The sequence below is a fragment of the Scophthalmus maximus genome, chromosome 21 (assembly GCF_022379125.1).
Source record: "Scophthalmus maximus strain ysfricsl-2021 chromosome 21, ASM2237912v1, whole genome shotgun sequence".
Classification (NCBI taxonomy): Eukaryota; Metazoa; Chordata; class Actinopteri; order Pleuronectiformes; family Scophthalmidae; genus Scophthalmus; species Scophthalmus maximus.
This window is the reverse complement of record NC_061535.1, coordinates 10,109,878-10,127,428: the sequence shown is the minus strand read 5'-3', so window position 1 is coordinate 10,127,428 and position 17,551 is coordinate 10,109,878. Positions and strand designations below refer to the sequence as shown.

Sequence of the window (17,551 nt, the reverse complement as noted above, 5' to 3'; positions counted from 1 at the left end):
TTATTATGATCAAATTTGTGGTAAAAAAAAAATGTTTTCCTGTCATTGTGGTAACATTGTAATTATGCAAAGTCCTCAATCTCCTCCAAAGCTGCTAAAAATACTGAGAGCATCTGCTGCCCCCTGCTGGCAGCTATAGATGCTGCACAGTATAGTCTACCCCTCAACTGCACATCATAGCAATAATTCAGTTTGAATTATAGAAAATTGGCTTGAATCATTTCATTACCCAGAACTGTGCAGCTTCCAGCACCGGTGTGTTAGGGTCCTGAAACAATAGACCCAGGGTGTTCGAATTTGCTTTTTTTTTCTCATGATGAAAGTCAAAACTTTGCTGGATTTGCTCTCAGTTTGTGCTTCATGGAGGTTTATCCATGGCCTTTGCTCTGAGGTCAGTGTAGCATTAGCATCTGCTTCAAATAAAGAACATCACATCACTTAGCTGCAATGAGCTGCACTTTGATGTTTACAGATGAAGCAAAATCTGGTTTCTGGGGCACGAAATATTTAATGAGAGGAATGTAAATGAGCTACCAAGACCTCATTCATAGTCAAATGTTTCCCCTTTTTCCTTTTCTGGTTAACTACAAACTGCTAAGGGAAATATCTGAGCTGCTAAACGCTGCACTACGTTCACCCGCTTGTTTCTTCCGGTGTGTGTCTGTTGTTTGGTGTTGATCAGCTTGTGTACAGTGGCCTTCTGGCTGATGATCCTTTGGTTTGACACCCCTTGCATGAACATGACCGTATAAATGACTTCATAACGTCAAAAGTGAACCTACATTCCGAGTCATGCAATACACACTTACATCTCTAGAGGTCAAATAAAACAGCCACGTGTTGAAAGAAGATCACTTTTAGTTTGGTCCACGGTCCTGTCGGGGGCCGGTGGTCTTGACAAGACATGTTCATCTGTAAACGTCACATGGGCTCAGGCGCTGACCTTTATCGAAACAAATCAAATGGTTGACTTTCTGTTGGGTTTTTTTTTTTAAATCCTCAGCACGTCATTTGGTCTAAATTTGGTGGCGTTTCGATAACCTGCACCTTTCATTTTTTAAAATACTGTCCGGCCACCACATGACTTTTATCATCTGAGTGCCTGCAGTTCCCCACAAACACCGGTGAGGCTGTGTCCCTTTCCTTAAAACTGCTCCTGGTTTAAGGGGGGGGACCTGATCCATGGAAAGAAAATTGCTATTTAACTGTTTTCGTGTGTGAGGGTAAAGTTGTATATATGGAACAGCTGTATTTGGTCTGGTCTTGGTTGTGAAGTGGTGATAAACAAGCGGTCACATATTATCATGCTCCTGGACCTGACTTGACTTAACTCCAGTAGCTACATGACCACATCTATAGCCTGTATACACAATACTCAGTGTTACATTTTCCTTTACTTTCTGACAGGAAACATAAAGATGCAAATGTAAGGATTCATCCTTCGCCCCAAAAGATTATAATGCACATGCAGTTAAAATATAAGAGTATACACTATCTATAGTCGTGATCCATTCGTCCATATATTATTATCGCTGCTCATGATCAATAAATAATTTGATATATATCAAGAAATAAGATAGGATAAGATGAGATATACCTTTATTCCTCCCACAGTGGGGCAATGTGGTCATTACAGCAGCAAAGTGGACAGAAGACTATAGAAAGAAATCCCCCCCCCCCCCAAAAAAGCATGGATTCTTTATTTTATCGAAGGAGGGTTTGTCCAACAGATATTGGATAGTCAACTGGACCGAGGAGAGCCAGCCACACAGTCCCAGGGAGGGGCGCGGCCTCCCTGTGGCCGCCTGTGCTGGTTTGGTTAGTGAGACTGTTGCTTGTTGCTGGAGGACGGTGCGCTTCATCCATCCATCCATCCACACACACACACACACACAGCGGCGGAGATGGCGGACCCGGCGCAGTGTACCATCAAGGTGGTGTGCCGTTTCAGGCCGCTCAACAAATCGGAGGTGGCCCGCGGGGACAAGTACATCCCCAAGTTCACGGGGGACGACTGCGTGCAGATCGCGGTGAGTGTGCGAACTTGGCACCTTTGACGAACTGGGAGTCAGAGGGAACAACTCCACTCGCGTATATTCAGTGTAACTCGCTTTGGGCGGACATTATGAATACATATCAAACTGCTGTCGGTGCTTTGCAATGCGCCGAAACTTGCTGCGGAGATTCTGTCACTTCAATGTGATTTTGCTCGTCGTCGCCAAGGTTCAACCCTTTTTTCTTTGCCAACAGGAATCACTTGAAATCTATGTGCCAAAGTGGAGAGTGGCTACACAAACTGCCCCTCGCCTGTGTTCTTCTAGCTTGTTACAATGTGCAGCCACTTCAGAACTTGTGTGCCGTCATTGGAGTTTTCCATCGAAGCTCGTCTGGATGTCTTTTTGCGCTTTTACGCACAGGGCCTCTCCCAAATGTTGCCAGCCGAACCCGATCTTTGACAGCTCCAGCTTTGCTTATTTTTTCAGCCTAAGCTTCACGGCTCAATAATGATATTCGACACTAACCTTGGCATGTGAATGAATTGGCATGATTTTACAATACAGCTATCTTGCTTGTGGTCCGGCAAATTGAGAAAAGCTGGGCCTCACATGTAACCCTCAGTAGGCCCTCGTCCTTTTTTAAATACATCTAATGCGTTTTTTCATCCTTTAAATAACCGAATCAACAACTAAACTCGTGCATCTGTGCTGATTCTGTGATTTCTTATTAAAATGATTCATCAAACATTTCAGAAAGTCTGCATAATCTGAAATCTAAGCATATTTCAGCTCATTTCCCCCTCATAGACATAGAGGTAGAAATGTAAAACACCTTTATAAGAAGCGGAAGTGGCTATTCAAAGTTATTACACTTTTGATGCTGCCGAAGGTTTTGTCATACTATTTGTCCGGCCTACTCTCAGTAGATACTCAGCTTTTTCAAGGGCCCTTCTCACTTTGGGGCCCTGGATTCTCGACCAGTGAAACATCTCTTCCTGGGAAGCGACTGCTGGATTTGTGATAGAGTTGCAACCAAAATCTTCTCAGTTTGGCTGAGACGGAGACAAGGGGCCTCTCGAGCAAACAGGTACGTTTTTCATCGCACGCACACGTTTATCTAGGCTTTTATCACCGTTTATCACCTTATCTAGACTGATCCTTTATCGCTGTTTGTCTAGTGTTCATTGAAAGGTCAGCACAGCTAAATGTGATGAAAACGCTGGTGAATTAGCCAGATTATTATAAATAAGAGGCGACGCATTGTACTCACTGGTTTGGCAACGGATTGAGACGATAATCCTGAACTAACGTTACTAAACAGATGACGGCAGGATGAGTAATGTTGGACTGGAGATAATCTCAAATCTACAAAGTATGAGGTTGTGAGGAACAGACTTTTATTTTGCACTCGATATCCAAGCCAACACTCGCTACAGCAGTGTTGCCCACTGTTGGCTCTGAAGAGAGCCACTGAGGCAAAGGCATGTGGGAGTGAGCATATGTGGCAGATGGTAATTAACTACAGTGCCGTGAAGTGTAGGAATAAACATAAAAGACATGCATATCTAAAGTCAGGATGAGACTCTGTTTTTTACCCATTGCATGCAAATTTGTTTCTTTCAGCCACTTTGGACGAGAGGCTGCTCAACATGGTCCAAACCGGGACAGTTCAGCATGGAGTCCTGAGAAGAAAAACAACAACAACAAGGATGACAATGTCACGAAGGAGCAGCGGCAAAGAGTTCCGTTTGGAGCAGGAAACTGGTGACGGCTCTGGAACCAGCAAGAGCCAGTGGTCAGAAACACGGGCAGAAAAAAAGAAAAAGAAAAGGAGGAAGATGTGGGCCACCTTCCAGAAACTCTCCGTTTCCTGCGAAGGGAGACGAAGAAAATCAAACACTGCCGGAGTTCATTCGGGTCACAGGCAAAAGGAAGAGAGGACAGCAACAGGATTGTAGAGACCTGGGAAAAGAAGAAGAAAACTTCCGATGGCCTCGGGGAGCTGGTGGATTTAGAAACACGGGTGGAAAAGGACGGATGACCCGTTCCCCGCAGTAATGACTGTGATGAAGGCTCCTGAAGGGGAGAGGGGGGGAAAACCTCAGAGCTCCGGACAATCAGCTGAGGTGTGAGGAAGGAGGAAAGCTTGGAGAGAGCGAAGGAGCTGCAGAGGAGGAGGAGGAGAGGATCAGTGAATTGAGCTGAGATACCGGGCTTCAGTCGGGCCACCTCGGCCGATCACTTTGCTTTGGAATAATAGACTTTTTGGATTTACAGTTTGTTTCATTTCAGATTTTGCCTTTAATCGTGCATGCGTATAGTCCCCCTGTTTTCAGGATGTCGCACACAAAACTGAGAGGGTGAAAGAAAAGGGTAAAAAAAAGAAGATAAAGAGTGAGGCAGAAAGGAGGCTGAAGAATGAGACGCAAGACGAGCAAAATAAGAAACAACGGGGAGCAGAGAGGAGAATAAGGGGAAGACATAATGGAAAATGTTCACGAGCCCTTTTTCCTGGTAGTGATTATGGCCGTAGCTTCAGATTGGATGAAAAATATCACTCCTGGCAAACTATAACCCCCTGATGTTTGTGACTGTTGATGATGAAAAAGAATGAAAGGCGGCTTTGTCTGCAGCTACCGACTCCATGTCACAGACCCACTGATGATCAGTCGCTTCACGTGGAGCAATGCGGCTGCAGCAGCGCTCTGTTCTGTCAGTGCAGATCGTATTAGTTCATGTCTTTTATCCGCAATACATAATCGTAACTCAGTGAACGACCTGTGCGGAGAATTTTGAAGTCAATATCAATAAACAACCCTCTCTTGGCCAATAGCTGTTATTTAGCCTAAGTAGTATTATGTATTATTTAATTCGATTTTCCCATAAATCTAATTTCTGACTATGAACTCAAGGCCCCCTTACTTGCTTTTTCCAGAGCTTTCAGTCACGTTTTCCTCAGTGGATGGGCTTTGCGTCACTTGTTATGGAGATTGCTTTATCGTCACAATTTTGCACGTTGAAATCTGCCGTCTCGCTACGTAGTCGTCTACTTTATTACGCTGTAATTCTTCAGAAATGAAAAATGAAAAACCTTTAATGACGTTTGTGTAATACGTGTGTGACTTGCAGCCTTTTCCATAACGTTAGCCACGGTTGCAATCAGTGTACCGTAGTTTAAAATATCCGTCAGAGCGTAAGCTCATTTATTAGCATCGGTTCCAGCGCTCGAGGCAAAAAAGCCTGGGAGGGTTCATTTGTTGGGATAACTCATAATCTGCTGTGATAAACTAGATGTATCAGGTCAGTGCCACGAGTGTAAAGTCACAATAACCGTGACCTGCAGACCAAGGCTGCGTTGTTAGTGGCATCTACATGTTGCCTGTGTGGCCGGCGACAGGGTGTGTGTGTGTGTGTGTGTGTGTGTGTGTGTGTGTGTGTGTGGAGCACCCTGCATGGTCTGTACTCGGGAACATCCCCCTTAGCAAGTATCACAGCTTTTAAAAAAAGCTTTTTGTAGCTCTTTGTGTAAGAATCTTTCAATTCTTGCTTTGTGACTTTTCGCCCCCGTCCTTCCCTGCAACAGGCTTCGTAGTTGTGTGATCTTCTCGGTGCCATCTTGCACGCACTGACGTTCTGAGGAGTTCGGAATATTTAGAAAGCTTCGAAATTTTCAGCACCACTTTAACCACGATGCTAACAAGCAAATCAAGTTCTGAGACCTTTGTAGAAAAGTTATCCGAGAGCTCTGGCATGTTGCGTCTGTAGTTTTGCTTTGAATTTTCAAGTAATATTGCTTAAAATGTTGAGAAGAATGTTTCACAACATAACTTCGTGCCTTTTGGAGACCAGGACGTGATCGGGTCATCTTCTGCTCAGGTCAACTATTCACAACAAAAGTGAAGCAGTAGACTTGTTTGTTCACCAGCAGCTGATAATCCATTTGATGGATGGATGTTATGTATGTGATGGTCTCAGACGACTTCCACGGTGTCGGTTTGATTTGCAAGCATTTTCATATGCACACACTGATTTAGCTCTTGTGTGTCTCCTCGTCGATTTCATGTCTTTCCTGTTTTGAAATATCATTCAGTAATGGGTGTGAACTAGGCTATACTTTGCCCTGGACAGTGTTTCATTTTCAGAAGCTGAAACAGTTGATTCAACAGCTGAAATGTTTTAGTTGTGCAGAAATCAATAGATTGTCAGAGATTCATAGAGGAAGACTGTGTGCACTCATAGTCGGAATATTTACCCCCCCCTTTACAGTTTATTAATCTCTGTGCATGGATTGCCCCATTTTTAGTTGGTAACTGTTCCGTCAAGTGCTCGTAACTGTCATGTCGACAAAAACCAAATATCCCACCGGCCTTGAGTTGATAACTCGCTTACACCCGCTTCCTCTTCTTCGCAGGGTAAACCGTACTACTTTGATCGCGTATTCCAGTCCAACACGACCCAGTTGCAGTTCTACAATGCCGTGGCCCAGAAGATCGTCAAAGGTAGGCTGCCGACCGACGCAGTCGTCACGTTTCCCTCCCGGCGTCGCACTGAATGCGTTATTTCTTTGTCTCGATGTGTACAGATGTTCTGGACGGCTACAACGGGACAATATTTGCCTATGGGCAGACGTCCTCGGGCAAAACTCACACAATGGAGGTAACGCAATGCTGCCGTGCTTTCCCCCTGGCAAAGCATCCGGTGCCTTGAGATTCTTTTCTGCTTTATTTATACTTTATTTTCCATAATTGTCTCTACCTAAAGGGGAACCTCCATGACCCAGACATGATGGGAGTCATTCCCAGAATTGTTCAAGACATTTTCAACTACATTTATTCCATGGATGAGAACCTGGAGTTTCATATCAAAGTATGTTTTTTACATCCTCACATGTTTTGTTAAGGACAGCAAGCACAAGTCACCATGTTGGCAAAGGCTCATTGGGGGGCTTTTTTGCTTCACAGGTTTCATATTTCGAAATTTACCTGGACAGAATCAAGGACCTGTTGGACGGTACGTCACTTTTTTCCCACATGGCCGTTTTAAATCATCGGTACCCCGATACGAGCACGGTTAATTCAGACATCGTGTTTCCTTTTCGTCCACAGTAACAAAGACCAACCTTTCTGTGCACGAGGATAAAAACAGGGTGCCTTATGTCAAGGTGAGACGTAAAGAGACGTTTTCATTTGAAGCCGATTTATTTTTAGGTGCAATGCCACAGTCACAAGTTCGTCCCCGCGCCGGCTGTAATGCATTAGTTATGAATGACTTAAAGGCAGCCCGGATCAGAACAACGACACATCTGTGATGGGCAGGATGGGATGATGGCACACATTGTGTGCTGAACAGCGTCTTCTAGTTCTATCTTTTGTGTTATCAATCGTGGTGTTAGATGGACGAATCTGTTTCAATCCGCTTCCCTCCGATATGAGCATGTCATGGTCTCCTCTGCGTGTAACAGTCTGCCTGCTGTGGGGCTTGTTTGACACGGCATTTCCTTGTGATGTGCATGTGTCCCTAGGGGTGTACTGAGCGTTTTGTGTGCAGCCCCGACGAGGTCATGGACGCCATAGATGAAGGCAAAAACAGCAGACACGTGGCTGTCACAAGTGAGTTCATACACTAAGCGCCTTCAGTGCTGCAGCCGCTCATGGGTTCAATCCCACGGAGTCTCCTGACTGCAGCCAGACTCCCAACAGCCAAAGAGATATCTGTGCTCGGCACACAGCCGCAGATGGAAAAAAGAGAAGAAAAGGGAAATTAGGCCTAGTTTAAAATACACACTACGTAATGTCAGTACATTTGGCTCAAACTCTAACCAGAGCTAAACTGAGCCTAGTCACTGTTGAGAGAAATTGTTTCTTTTGGAATTATTCTGACTGCACAAAAAATAAGGTTCATAGGAATTTTTCACTGAAATCACTTGATTCCTTTTCATTTTGAAGTCTAGAAATTTGATTTTGTAGAGTGATGAAGCCGTTACAGTCATTTATATTATACACTGTTCATGCTGTACTGTAGCAGCTCCTACTGCCACCATATATTCCAAACGTGCCTTGGAACCAATTTATGAATTTTTTTGAAAGAAAAGTATTTCAAGCTTAACGCCTGTCCTGTTATAAAATGTCTTGTTATTCCAGTAAACTTTCTTCCTAGATAACTTCCTTTTGGGATAATGGTTGACTCCACCTTTATTATCAGCTTCTATTCTTTTCTTTAACACATCTGCAAAACATATCACACTGGCTTTCTAGACTTTCTTTTTCTCTAAGGGAGATTTGTTAATGACTTTAAACATTCGGAAGATACAGTATATGGTACAAGTATTCAATTGTCCACAACCGTGTGTGTGTGTGTGTGTGTGTGTATATGTGTGTGTGTGTGTGCGTGTTTGTGTTTGTGTGTGTGTGTGCGTGTGTGTGTGTGTGTGTGTGTGTGTGTGTGTGTGTGTGCGTGTTTGTGTGTGTGTGTGTGTGTGCGTGTGTGTGTGTGTGTGTGTGTGTGTGTGTGTGTGTGTGTGTGTGTGCGTGTGTGCGTGTGTGTGTGTGTGTGTGTGTGTGTGTGTGTGTCTAAGACATGAATGAGCACAGTTCCAGAAGTCACAGCATCTTCCTCATCAACATCAAGCAGGAAAACACACAGACTGAGCAGAAAATGACCGGCAAACTCTACCTCGTCGATCTGGCTGGCAGCGAAAAAGTATGTCTGTCGGATTTGGAGCCAGTTGTACACAGCAGTAGTCCTGTAGAAACACAGCCCCCTTTGTGATTGTCTGGTTCCGGCATTAGTATGGGAACTCCCCTGTGTTTAGTTTTTTTCTGGTCTTTTAAAGGTGGGGAAAACTGGCGCGGAGGGCACCGTGCTGGATGAAGCCAAGATGATCAACAAGTCCCTGTCCTCACTGGGAATTGTCATCTCAGCCCTGGCAGAGGGCTCGGTGAGACCGTCATCACCCCCTGGGGGGTGCTTGGGTTTTTAGAGCAATAGGTCTTCATAACTGTCCCCCCAAAAAATCCCCATTTCTTAAACCAAATGGAAAAATGAATCCAGTTTCTACTGTATATGCAGTATATATAGAATTTTGATTAAGCTATTAACTGTAATCTAAAGAATACGGCTTTGTAAAATGATGGCATGCCGTGACAAAACATTGTTACAAGACCGTATTTTGATCTTCGCCCTCCGTCAGGCCTATATACCGTACAGAGACAGTAAGATGACCAGGATCCTGCAGGACTCGTTAGGCGGGAACTGTCGGACCACCATGGTCATCTGCTGCTCCCCCTCCTCTTTCAACGACGCGGAGACCAAGACCACACTGCAGTTTGGACAAAGGTACACAACACACACGTACTTATACATCCCACGACATGCAGGTCGAAACTGTACGATTGGCTGTGGCTTCATAGTCAATGGACAGACTATTTTAAGTTTGACTGATCTTCTCATTCAACTCCAGCGAGAGAGCAAATAAGAATAGCCTCAAACTTTTCACCAGGGCGAAGACTGTAAAGAACACGGTGACCCTGAACGTGGAGCTGACCGCCGAGCAGTGGAAGAGCAAGTGGGAGAAAGAGAAGGAGAAGAACAAGACGCTGAAGAACACCGTCAACTGGCTGGAGAACGAGCTCAACCGCTGGAGGAAGGGTGAGGTCGACGCTCTCCAACACACACACACACACACACACACACGGGTGGAAAAAGGAAAAATCGATTGTTTGAGCATCACGTTTTCACCCCTGGAGTTATTTGAAGAATAAATGAGGATAATGTGCCTATTCATACAGCACAGAGCATTTTTTGAGGTCAGAGGCTGTTTAATCCTTATTTTAGTGGGAGGCTCAGTGAATGGAAGTGAAAAATCTTCCATTCACTCAAAAGAACGCGCAGAATAGCGTCAATGTGCGTGCTTTGTTTCAAGAGATTGTTCAGAGATACAGCAGTTTCAAGACATTTTTTTTATTTTGCACGGTGGACGCCCTCAACAAGTGCACGCCCTTCTCTGCCCTCGCAGGAGAGGACGTACCAGTGGAGGAGCAGTTTGACAAAGAGAAGGCCAAAGCAGAGGTCCTGGCCTTGGACAAGGCTCTCAACAATGACAAGACGGCACCCACACCGGCCCTCAGCACGCTGCCCGGGGTCACGCTCACCGGCCCCGAGAAGGAGAAGTGCGAGGCGGAAATGGCCAAACTGTACAAAGAGATGGATGACAAGGTGGATTATCCCAGATATCTGACATATTACTAACATTACCTTACGATATCAATGATATTAATAATAATAGTTTTTTTCAACTCATATTTTCACGTCATGCTTCAAGTTTATGGTATGGGTCCCTCTCACGTGTAGTATTTATTTTGGCCAGCAGGTGGCATAGGTTCCTGCCTTTGTTAGAGATTGCATTTTGTTGCGGTGAAAATAAATGATAGTGATGTGTACATATTTCTGTTTCCCTCTCTCCTCCCTCCAGGACGATGAGATCAACCAGCAGTCTCAGTTGTTGGAGGCGCTGAGGGAACAGATGTTGGACCAGGAGGAGGTGACACTACACCTCCTTTCCCTCCTTTCCCGTCCCGTCCCATCCCGTCCCCTCCCAACGCTCCCGCTGTGCCTCCGCTCTGCAGCCGTTCCTGTTGCCGTAAACGCAGTCTGACAGCTGATAGCAGACCTTTAGTAGCCCTGCAGGAGAGGTCAGACTGTAACCCACCCTTTGGCGAGCAGAGCAGCCTCAACAGATTGAACACATGAGGGGGTTTTTCAGCCGTAGATGCTCTTACCGTGAATTTACTTATCTGCCTTTTTTTTTTGGTCTAAACTTGAAGACACTGGACCGGACGTAACTTTATCTTCTCCACTCCCTGTCCCCCCGCCCCGCAGCTCTTGACCTCCTCCCGTCACGACCACGACACCCTGCAGAAGGAGCTCAACCGCCTGCTGGCAGAGAACGAAGCCTCCAAGGAGGAGGTGAAGGAGGTGCTGCAGGCACTGGAGGAGCTGGCCCTCAACTATGACCAGAAGAGTCAGGAAGTCGAGGACAAAGCACAAGAGTTCGAGGCGCTCAGCGAGGAGCTGAACGAGAAATCTGTACTTTTAAAAAAAAAACTCATCTGAAACCGCTGGATATGATGACACTGATTGCACGTATGACTACTTTGTAAAGTGTGTGTGTCTTTGTGTTATCAACCCCCCCACCCCCACCAGAGCTCCTTGGCCTCCATTGACTCTGAACTGCAGAAGCTGAAGGAGATGACCAACCACCAGAAGAAGAGGGTCACTGAGATGATGTCGTCATTACTCAAAGATCTGTCTGAGATCGGCATCGCCGTGGGAAGCAAAGACATTAAGGTTGCCAGGCTTGGTGGATGACCCGCAGTACAGTTTAACATTCAGAAATATGAAATATGAAAATATACTTTAGGAAACTTTAGGCAGAGGTTCAATGGCCTGTTTGAAACCAAAGTTACACATTCATTTCACTATTTGCTTTAGATCTCTCATCTTCAAATTCTATGTTTTGTCAGACCAACTGGCCAAAACCCAAATATATGATCGGAAAAAAAGCAGACAATTGTCTCGTTAGGAAAGTTGGAACCAGCAGATGTTCAGCATTTTACCTGATAAATGAAAAAACGTGCAATTATTGAAATCAGTGTCAATTAAATTTCTCTCGATTGACTAACAGAATGATTGCCAGGTTCATGGAAAGCGATGATCGTGCAATTTACGGAGAATGAGTGTCTCATTTTATCCATCAGCTGGAGAATGTTGTGAGCCACTTTCAAGTCCAGACGAGTAAACTGACATGATAACAAGATTACAGATTAAATATCAATTAAACAAATGTTAGAAAACGTACGAGACAGGGGGAGTACAATCTCTTGGCCCTGACGACTGTGCTCTTCTGACCCCCTCAGCAACAAGACAGCAGTGGTCTCCTCGACGAAGAGTTCACCGTGGCGCGTCTCTACATCAGCAAGATGAAGTCGGATGTGAAGACGATGGTGAAGCGGCTGAAACAGCTGGAGAGCACCAAGGCCGAGAGCAGCCAGAAGATGGACGAGACGGAGAGTGAGCTGACCGCCTGCCAGCTCCGCGTCTCCCAGGTAACTGCCGCTCCCCGCTGCCTCTGCCATCGTGGATACTGTCGCCATGGTGACAAATGTGGCAGGTTTCTGCAGGGCCAACAGTGGTTAAATTCTGGGTAAAAAAAAAAATCACTGTCATAGAGTTTGTGAGATTTAAACACTCACACGTTGACTGTTTTTTTTTATCATTTTCCATATCTTTCTCTTTCACTTGCCGGTGTCCAGTATGAGGCGAAGATCAAGTCGCTGACAGACTGCCTCCTGAATGTGGAGCAGAAGAAAAGGCATCTGGAGGAAAACGTGGACTCTCTCAATGAGGAAATAGTCCGGATCAAAGCCCAAGGTGAGCACAACTCACTATGCCACATGGCTGGTACATTTATCAGTACTGTACCTTGGTACAACTTAGATTAACTGGTACTGAACTACACATATGTCACATTTATTACAGCAAGAAGGATATTCCCCTACATTTATATGAAAGCTATACCGTACATATACTGTATAGGCACCCAGGAAATACTTTTAGGTTTATGAGGTTTATTGTATGAAAACTTTAGATTTTTGACTTTTGATGCATAACGTTTATATATTTTGCTTTTTTTAAGGGAACACTTTTGCAAAGTGGTCCTTTTATTTGTACATGTCCTTCAGTAAGGGATTTGGTTTCTTCTTTCACCACTGCTATGCTCTTGTGCCTTTAATCCATCTTTAAGATGATGAACCAGCATTCACAGAATAGTATTCACGCCTTTTGAATGTCATTTTTGTCTCTTTTTTTTTGGTCTACCTCCAGAGAAAGTTAACGCCATGGAGAAGGAGCACGAGGTTCAGTCTACTAATGAAGTTAAGGTGAGCTGTCCCTTCCGTTTTGAAAAAAAGGCCTCAGAACTAGGGCTGGGTGTGTCGAAGGATTTAAAGTGTCTCAGGCTCTTGAGATCTAAAGGGGAGGATGGATTCACCAGTCGTCCGCGTGATTCTTAAGTATGATTTCAGGTGCCAGGCGGAGAATGTGACGAGCCGTATTCTTGCTTTTACTCCAGGAGACTGTGGAGAAGCAGATCCAGTCCCACAGGGAGACCCACCAGAGGCAGATCAGCAGCCTGAGAGACGACCTGGACGGCAAGGAGAGGGTCATCATAGAGCTGCAGGAGTACGACGCCACACATCACCGCACGTGAGCCCTAAATGTGACTAATGACTCCGGAGCTGACAGTGTTGCTGGCGTCTGTGCAGTCTGAACCAGCAGATCATGTTGGAGCAGGAGAGGCTGAGAGTGGAGCACGAGAAGCTCAAAGCCGTCGACCAGGAGAAGAGCCGCCAACTGCAAGAGCTCACGTAAAGGCCTCGACGTTTAGTCTGATTTCTGCACAATCTACAGCCCGATATACCGTATGCGCTTAGTCACATCCATCTTACATTCTGCAGGGTGTTGCAGGACAGACAGGAGCAGGCCAGACAGGACCTGAAGGGATTAGAGGAGACTGTGGTCAGTCGTTGGCTTTCTTCATTCAGATCTGTGTTCAGTTGAAAGGAAATGGAAGCATTTTTATTCGATTTTTATATCAAAAACCTGCTCAAATTCTTTCATTACCTTCCCCCTAGGCCCGGGAGCTGCAGACGCTCCACAACCTGAGGAGGCTTTTTGTCCAAGACTTGTCCACTAGAGTCAAAAAGGTACAAAAAAAATCGCATCATCCTGCGATCGGGTTCTGTGTGAGATTTAATCTGGTGCAATATCACATGAGCTCTGGTCGCCCCGGCAGCGGCGGCTTACTGTACCTGGAGTGGGACAAAAACAGCCCCATATTTCACTCGTGCCACGCCTGCACTCCATTTTTGATTTGCAGCATGATGAAATTTTAATGTATCCAGGGAACACAACAGAACGTGGCTGCGATAAGTAGGCCATCGGATTCTTCAAAGGTAGCAGCTGCAAATTAGGGACCCGGGCCATCGGTGTGATGCCCAAATCCAGCCCTCAGCCCGGGGCGGGATGAGATAAACAAAGGCAGAGCAGACTTTCCTGGAAGGCACAGAGAATATTTTGTGATATTGGACAATCTGCGACTTACCATCACGTTTAGACATAAACGGGGCTCTTCGGATTTTGGGTTTTTATTTTTTGGTCACATTCTGTTAAGATGAATGCCGAAGTAAAACATGGATTGAAATCAATGTAGAGATAAAGCTGTTTTTAAAATGCATTCTGAATCACACAAAGTATCGTAAAGTACAGTGGTTTTTATGCTATCGTTATTTTTGCAATATTTTAAGCGCCACTGGGGGTGGCAGCAAAATATGTCAAACGAATGAATCAGTCTAATCATAACAAAATCTGCCCATAGGATACTGTTCAAGAACATCTTGTCCCTTGTTCCCCACTGGGAAAGTGGTCTTAGACTTTTATACCCCACTGTATATGAAGAAATTGTTCTGTGTCTGAAATTCAAATTCATATATTCATAACTGTACAGTATATGGAACCCAATGCAGAAGTTTGACAAAAAAAATTCCCAATTATTATTGATATTGTGTCGTCTTTCCAATTAACATTTATTCTTCTAAAAGAGATACACACCTTTACTGTGTGTTTCTTTTAAACACAAGTATCAGTTGATTTGTTTGGTCAGTCTTATCTTGAGGATGATATTTGATAAGGTAACCAACCACGTACGGCTTTGCATAGGAACATCAATTCTTTCTTAAACCACTAAAATGGGTAGTTTTTTTTAATCCGCAAGGATCCGCCATATTTAAACAAAGAATGCCGTTTTGACTTCAGGGTGATATATAATATCTGAGAAGTATTTCCTGCTCTGCAATTTCAAAAAAGGCCACAGATAAAGTTGTTCGTTGTGCTTGGGCAGAGTGCGCAGAAGGACTCAGAAGACTCAGAGGGCAGCACCGCCCAGAAACAGAAGATCTGTTTCCTGGAGAACAACCTCGAGCAGCTGACCAAAGTCCACAAGCAGGTAAGAGAAACTGACTATAGAATGACTTTCATCAGCCTTTGTGTCTGAAGGCCCCGTGTGTCCATCCGCTCCTCCTCCTCGCACTCTGTTTTCTGTCATCTGTTTGCCTCTCTGCAGCTGGTGCGGGACAACGCCGACCTGCGCTGTGAGATCCCCAAGATGGAGAAGCGCCTGCGGGCCACGGCTGAGCGGGTCAAAGGCCTGGAGACGGCCCTGAAGGAGGCCAAGGAGAACGCAGCCCATGACCGAAAGCGCTACCAGCAGGAGATGGAGCGCATCAAGGACGCCGCCGTCGTCGCCAAGCCTAAAAACATGGGCCGGAGAGCGTCCATCGGTTGGTCGACCCACATATCTTTAAGATGAACCTGACCACGTGGAAATCAAATAAAAAACCTCTGAATAGCCTTTTTACCAGATGGCAACAGCTCAACCTCTGCTCTGACCCATATTTCCTCTCTTGTGTCCCACCCAGCCAAGCCCATCAGACCAGGCCAGCTGCCGGGTGCTCCCCTGATCCCCAGCGTCAACAGGTCCAACCTCATCCAGAATAACCAGACTGCCGGCATCAAAGGAGGAAGCAACAACAGGCGAGAGAGGAATGCATCATCGTTTCATGATTACTCAGTCGTGATTAGCATCCTGAGATTGTTTATCGCCGCTGATATTTCTGTAACTGTAGCTGTGCAACTTGTGTTTTCTGATTCCAGATAAGGCATCCAACCTTTTTATTTTCTTCCCTTTCTTCATTTGTCCCCCCTACAGCTGCTGGGAAGATGAATCATGAAGCCACGAAGGAACAAAGCACTGATCGTCCACCTGGCATCACCGCACAATTCCTCCAAAAATTAAAGTGTGTATATCTGTCTTGTCTATGTCTTTTATAGTTGCCTAAAGTTCAAACATATTACTTCTATTATGCTGTACAGTAGAGAGAGAGCGTGCACTGTTCCTTTTCTCCGATCTTCTCTGTCTTCACTGGGATTCTCTCCATTTTGGCTCAAATTGTGAACTGGTTGACTGGGAGAAATGGTTGCATATATTTAAAATCTCCTCTAATGACACTGATCCGACTATGCATTCTTGTTATTATATGCAGATGATTGAAATGATTGCTGTCAGCCACTGAGATGTGTATTTACCACAACATGGCGGGTCAAAAATGATGCATGTAGTGTTTTTGTCAGCTGAGAAGAGACAGAACTCCTGTTGAACTTTGCTTTTCTTGTTTCTGTGTTTGCAAGAATTTTTTTTTTTTTTAAAAAAGCATCAGCTTCCCAACTGTCATTTGTCACTGCAAGTCTTTGGCTCAGGGCACAAGGTGTCGTTATATACAAGTCTTATTTATGCCTGAAGGCTGCAGGCAAAAGGTTTTCATGTTTACTTTGTTTGATAACGCATGAATTATGTTTTATTGTTAATATATATTTACCACTTAGATGGAAATGCTTGAATTTATAGCAGCGAAGAAGACGAGTTGTTTTCTCGTGTGACACTCACATCTGTCGTCTTGGAAGAATCATTTGTTCATGTTCATCCAACTGAGTGAACAGTTTCAACTGCCTATTGTGACATACTGAGCCACCGAAAGTGTTATTGATAACTTAAAGTTTTGAAGTCACTAAAACCAACGTATATGTGCCTTGGAAATGTGTATTTCTGGCACTCCCATCGGACCTACTGTACTACCGCACTTCGCTCTTTTTTTCTTCTTCTTTTTTTCTTATATAAATTCCAAACATAATGAAAAAATTAAAAGCAAACCGTGATGCATTTATAGTCAGACATTCTTGATTTTGCATGCCGAAAGGGTTGAAAGGTTTTTGAAAATTACCACAAAAAAGCCTTAACGCTATCAATTAAAATCTTCTCTATGTAATGAGCTATTTATGGTGTCTTATTTCCATTATTTCCATATTTAAAACATACACATCGTGTGTTCTTACATTTCAAAACAAAGTCACTGAAACCCACCATGCTGCTGTCCATTCCCTGCTCACACCAGCAGGGTGCGCTTTTGTGCCAACAATCTCTACTAATACACAATAAGAAGTGATGTGATTCAATTACCGTGGGGTGGATCATAGTCATACATTATTCTCAAATAATAATCATAATAACAATTCTTGAAATCTTTCATTGCCTGAGGCTTAATTGCGTGTGCTCCGGCACATGTCTCGAAGACCAAGACTTGCTGCATGTGTTCCCAGATCAACCGAGCACTAAATCATTCATGATGCTGCCTGGATGGTGAAACTCCCTGTTGTCATTGCCTGATAAGAGCTGGGCTGAGGGGTGGGTGACGGGGAGGGAGGGGGGGTAACAGGTTTATTCAACATAGCCTATTCATGGCATATGGATTTAACATGTAAATCCTGTCAAATAATGAGAGACGATGACACTATGGTACAATAATTAGGGCTTAATCACAAGTGAAATAATTTAAATGATCCCAGCTGGTGTCCTGGAACAGGACTGTGTACTCGAAGGACCGTGG

At 44.6% G+C, this 17,551-nt stretch overlaps 1 protein-coding gene across 1 annotated transcript; it reads left to right on the top strand.

Moving 5' to 3' along the window:
• Positions 1 to 1,787: 1,787 nt before the first annotated feature.
• Positions 1,788 to 16,929, top strand: LOC118291195 (kinesin-1 heavy chain-like). The gene is made up of 26 exons (XM_035619234.2): positions 1,788 to 2,030; positions 6,409 to 6,496; positions 6,580 to 6,653; positions 6,759 to 6,863; positions 6,959 to 7,007; positions 7,103 to 7,158; positions 7,519 to 7,606; positions 8,572 to 8,696; positions 8,830 to 8,934; positions 9,187 to 9,332; positions 9,496 to 9,644; positions 10,012 to 10,211; positions 10,468 to 10,536; positions 10,875 to 11,081; positions 11,199 to 11,342; positions 11,912 to 12,100; positions 12,308 to 12,425; positions 12,879 to 12,934; positions 13,126 to 13,235; positions 13,319 to 13,420; positions 13,511 to 13,571; positions 13,688 to 13,759; positions 14,953 to 15,057; positions 15,175 to 15,391; positions 15,530 to 15,644; positions 15,820 to 16,929. The coding sequence occupies exons 1-26, from the start codon at positions 1,905 to 1,907 to the stop codon at positions 15,839 to 15,841; spliced, it is 2,898 nt and encodes a 965-aa protein (XP_035475127.1). The 5' UTR covers positions 1,788 to 1,904; the 3' UTR covers positions 15,842 to 16,929.
• Positions 16,930 to 17,551: the final 622 nt, after the last annotated feature.